The 3,972-nt window shown below is 34.2% G+C and overlaps 1 protein-coding gene across 2 annotated transcripts; it reads right to left on the minus strand.

The window, feature by feature from the left end:
• Positions 1 to 546: 546 nt before the first annotated feature.
• Positions 547 to 3,693, minus strand: LOC129572164 (uncharacterized). 2 transcript variants are annotated; one of them, XM_055452097.1, is made up of 2 exons: positions 2,361 to 3,693; positions 547 to 612 (listed from the first exon to the last, which is right to left on the minus strand). In XM_055452097.1, the coding sequence occupies exons 1-2, from the start codon at positions 2,742 to 2,744 to the stop codon at positions 562 to 564; spliced, it is 435 nt and encodes a 144-aa protein (XP_055308072.1). In that variant the 5' UTR covers positions 2,745 to 3,693; the 3' UTR covers positions 547 to 561. The 2 variants fall into 2 exon arrangements, with proteins under 2 accessions (XP_055308072.1, XP_055308071.1); XM_055452096.1 differs by lacking the exon at positions 547 to 612 and adding an exon at positions 1,762 to 2,131.
• Between the last annotated feature and the right edge of the window lie 279 nt (positions 3,694 to 3,972).

A 3,972-nucleotide genomic window follows, 5' to 3' on the forward strand; every position in this document is an offset into this window, starting at 1 on the left:
TTTACTACAAGCTATTTTAATAATAGATGTCGCTATAATATTGAGTGTGGGAAATCTTCTTTCAATGTGTTGTTGCAAAGTCATGAAGTTGTTGCAAAAATCAAAAAAAAATCCTTCATGCCTTTTGCGCCCCGGTGTGCTGCATTCTCTGTACTCCCGCTCGGACAATCCCCGATCTCGATGTTATAGAGTTTGGCAATTTTGGTGGAGATTTTTCTTGAAAATCGACAATTCAGAAAACCCGTGGAATATTTCGAATGCGATGTGTCAATTTTGGTTATGACCCTGGCCGAAATTTTGTTATGTTCAAAGGGTCGAAAAAAGTGCGGATAGGCAGACAAACTGACACATAAACCGAAAGCTTTTTCCATGGAAAAACAATGTTAAACTGCCGAATTTTTTTTCATTTATAATCAAAATATGGTGTGAGGCGGCTCGGCAAATGTTGGATGTTCTTTCCTCCGTAATATAAAAATTGACCTATAGGCTTTTTTGTGCTTTCGTCACTCGTTCCTACGATCCCGGTTTTCTTTATCCCGCAGCCGTTTGTTAAAATTCGAATTAATCGAAAAAATTTCGCCGAATTAAAAAATGATGGAATGGCCGAATACGCTATACCATAAAGAATATTCTGTTAGAAAAATACAAATACAAACTATGTCCCGTTTTTCTTGGAAGTTGGGCCATATGGTGTCCAGCAATGAGACCGGTTCTGATGATTAGGGCGTAGTAAATGTATCAATAAAAGATGTTCAAAAAATAAAGCATCAAAGGGTCATTTTTGCTCGAGCACCCTGGTTCTTTGCACCACTTGAACTAGGCGCTTTTCAGGTCTTTGCTTTTTTCCGACCCCCAATTTTGACCCCCATCTGGCAAGAAAAAATTACCCCCTATCTAGAATTTTTGACCTTGCACACGTCTGACTTGAACCCCCGGTAGGAATTACTCTGATCGTGTTTATTGGATGCATTTATCATTTATAATAATTTATTAATCAGTAATGTTGCAATAATTGCAGTCACGTTACAAACTGGGTTTCTTTTAATCATTATAAATGCAACTGTAACTTGCGAAGGAAAATAAAAGTTAAAACTTGTAAATATCATAAAATAGACAAGAATGTACACATCTACTCCTTACACTTTGTGACTTTAGTTTATGCACTACCTTTTTAAAAAAAAAGGTTGTATACTAGTTGGCTGTCCATTTTGGGTCAAATCTTATAACTATGTACGTCAAAAATATAGTTGAAAGTCTCAGGCCCAAACTAGTTTACTGTTGCGATCTACTAGTCATTAATAAATCGTATGAAGAGATATGATTAAATTACTCCCAGAATATATACTAAGCATTGGAACTCAGTAAGCTGAGATTAGTACATTTTGGATTTGTGACTTAAAATGCAATTTTTATTAAATGGTGACAATGAAAATATTTGCCACAATTTGAATGAATAGCAATGGGAGAGGATCGCAAAGCGATATAGTTTTTGAGTTATACCACAATATCCGATAGATTCTTGTTTGGTTCAGTGCGTGACGCTAGTGTATAGCTGTCAAACGCTCAAAACGTTGTATTCTTATAATTCTTGGAATATAAGAAGTTAAGGAAGAACTCTCGCAAATATTATTTATATAATACAGGATTCTCGCTTGAGCGTTATTTTTTTGTCGGATTTGACGCACTAAAAATAATATCCACCCTAATAACAAACTCCTCTTGTGAAAACTGAGCACTAACTAACAACTAACTAAATAACTAGAGCTGGAATGCCTATACATTATTATTACACTCACTATGCCCCTTCCATCCGTACCGCTCTCATTGCTGGGCGCCAAATGGCCCAAAATGGGACATAGTCCTTTGTTTGAATCATTCACAACATCAAAATCTACCAATCTCGGCTCGCTGAGTTACTATGCTCAGCATATATCCTAAGCTATCTCGCATTCAGTCGGAGCAACTAACTATTTTTGTTAAGTATGTGGGGGCGCCCTTATTTTATTTCCAACAATTAACACTAGTATAAAAACAAATTCTCTTTAAAAAGGCTTCAAGCAGATAAAAATATATAGAAACAAATCCACATCTCTTCTGCATGTAATGCTAAAATCTCGGTACATAGTGAAACCTATTGAATATATAAAATTTATTTTTATATTGAGATATCAGACCCAATCCGCATTATGCGTTCGCATCAAACATCAACAAGTGTTTGAATATATGTTTTAGATTACTTAAAAATAAAAGAAAATGTTTGGACAAATGTGCATTGAGATTTGATATGAATCTCGATTATCTTGATAATTTCATGAGTCCAAGGACTCATTACGGGTTCGAAGATTCCAAAGAGTGCTTACCTCGTAATTATTTCCTGGAATACGAACAGAGACGTCATCCTTAGTAAAATCGTGACTAAGAACCTCTGCTGCACTTTCACGTCCATTATATGTAATGAAAACTCGTTGCCTAGGTGCTAAATGTACGCTCATTACATTTTGAAAACCCGGTCCTATCAATTCTGAACCCAAATACTCATTGGTTCCAACCATTTCTTGACCCAAATCGAACCGCACCATGTACTTTGTATCCGCCGTCAAAATGATGCAATTGTTATCACGAATTCCAACAGATTGTGTTTTAACTTTCTGTATTATGCCACTATAGTATAGTTTGTCTGGCCCTGGTGCACACACTCTCGTGCCGACAATCGATCTTTTGGCCAAACGTTTGTTAGTTGTCATTTTGAAGAGAGATTGCGAAGTTGGTAATAATTTAGAATGGTTTAAAAATTTCTTAGTTTTTAAGCCAATTTGATTGGCGTTCTTTCTCGGAGTCAGTTTATCCTTAATTTTGCCGGTTAATGATGCGGTTTAAGCGAATATGTAGTCGTCCACTATTCGCTCTCACACGCTCAATCACGTATAAAAAAATATATGTATATATATGTATACACAGAGTTATTCGTAATTCGAATGTTTTAACATACATAAAGTATTGCTTATACTTTTATATATCAATTGATTCGTATCGATACTTGAATTAAAATTTTCCTTGCTTTAACCTTCGCGTTACCATACACTAACATTATTTGGCGGATTGCATAAATTTTCTGGACATAAATATCACTTGAAGTTATACGAAAAATCCTGTTGATTTTTTTTTCTTCAATTTTTTCTTTATATACACACGAAATCGTCTATAGTATGCACACCAACACAATCATAAATATTTTTCAACGTAGTACCAAGTTTATACATAATGTAAACCATTATGCACTTTTTCACAATTTATTTATATATTTTTATTGAATTGACCAAAATCCAAGTAACTTTAAGATAAATATGTTGTAAATGTTCAAATTAGTAAAACACAGTATAGAAATACATAAATTCCTTATCAAATGGAATTCACTTAAAATGTTTCTTTGTTCACCGACCAATTTTTTTCTTTCTTCCGATTGAGCAAGGTTTACTTGTTTACACTGCACTCACTATTGTATAGTAAAATATTCATAGAACGGGAGATGTTTCAGAACTCATACACGAATTTGAATCTACGAAGAGAAAAAAAAATTCACTGCAAAACTATCCACACATTGAAAACACTCACAACTGGTATTTAAGACCTTAATACAAAGGTATTTACAACCACTAAGAGCAATAAACGAGAATGAACTAACAAGAGCGAATTACAAACTTGAACTGAATGCGTGATTCGTTGTCTCCTATGAATCAGGCTGCTCAATGTTCATAATATTTACAAACGTTTGCATGTTGCAATACATGTATCGTAGGCACTCTAACCGTTAATACCAATACACTCATATTGGTACTAACACCACTAGATTTGCTTTCATATACATTTGGAGTTTTGTATTAAATTTATTTGCGAAAGTTATGTACGTACCTTATTTATTTTTTTTCTGTTGAATTCCTTCACAATAATTTTATCAATCTTTAGGCCTAGAAG

This window comes from Sitodiplosis mosellana, unplaced genomic scaffold, assembly GCF_009176505.1.
Source record: "Sitodiplosis mosellana isolate CC-2019 unplaced genomic scaffold, AAFC_SMos_1.0 Smas_scaffold_4327, whole genome shotgun sequence".
Taxonomy (NCBI): domain Eukaryota; kingdom Metazoa; phylum Arthropoda; class Insecta; order Diptera; family Cecidomyiidae; genus Sitodiplosis; species Sitodiplosis mosellana.

Excerpts from the sequence above, each read along its gene's own strand:
- LOC129572164 (XM_055452096.1), bottom strand. The coding sequence starts at position 2,744 with ATGACAACTAACAAACGTTTGGCCAAAAGATCGATTGTCGGCACGAGA. Across the intron at positions 2,132-2,360 it reads TTCCAGGAAATAATTACGAG|GTTTCACTATGTACCGAGAT; the intron begins GTAAGCACTCTT and ends TATATTCAATAG.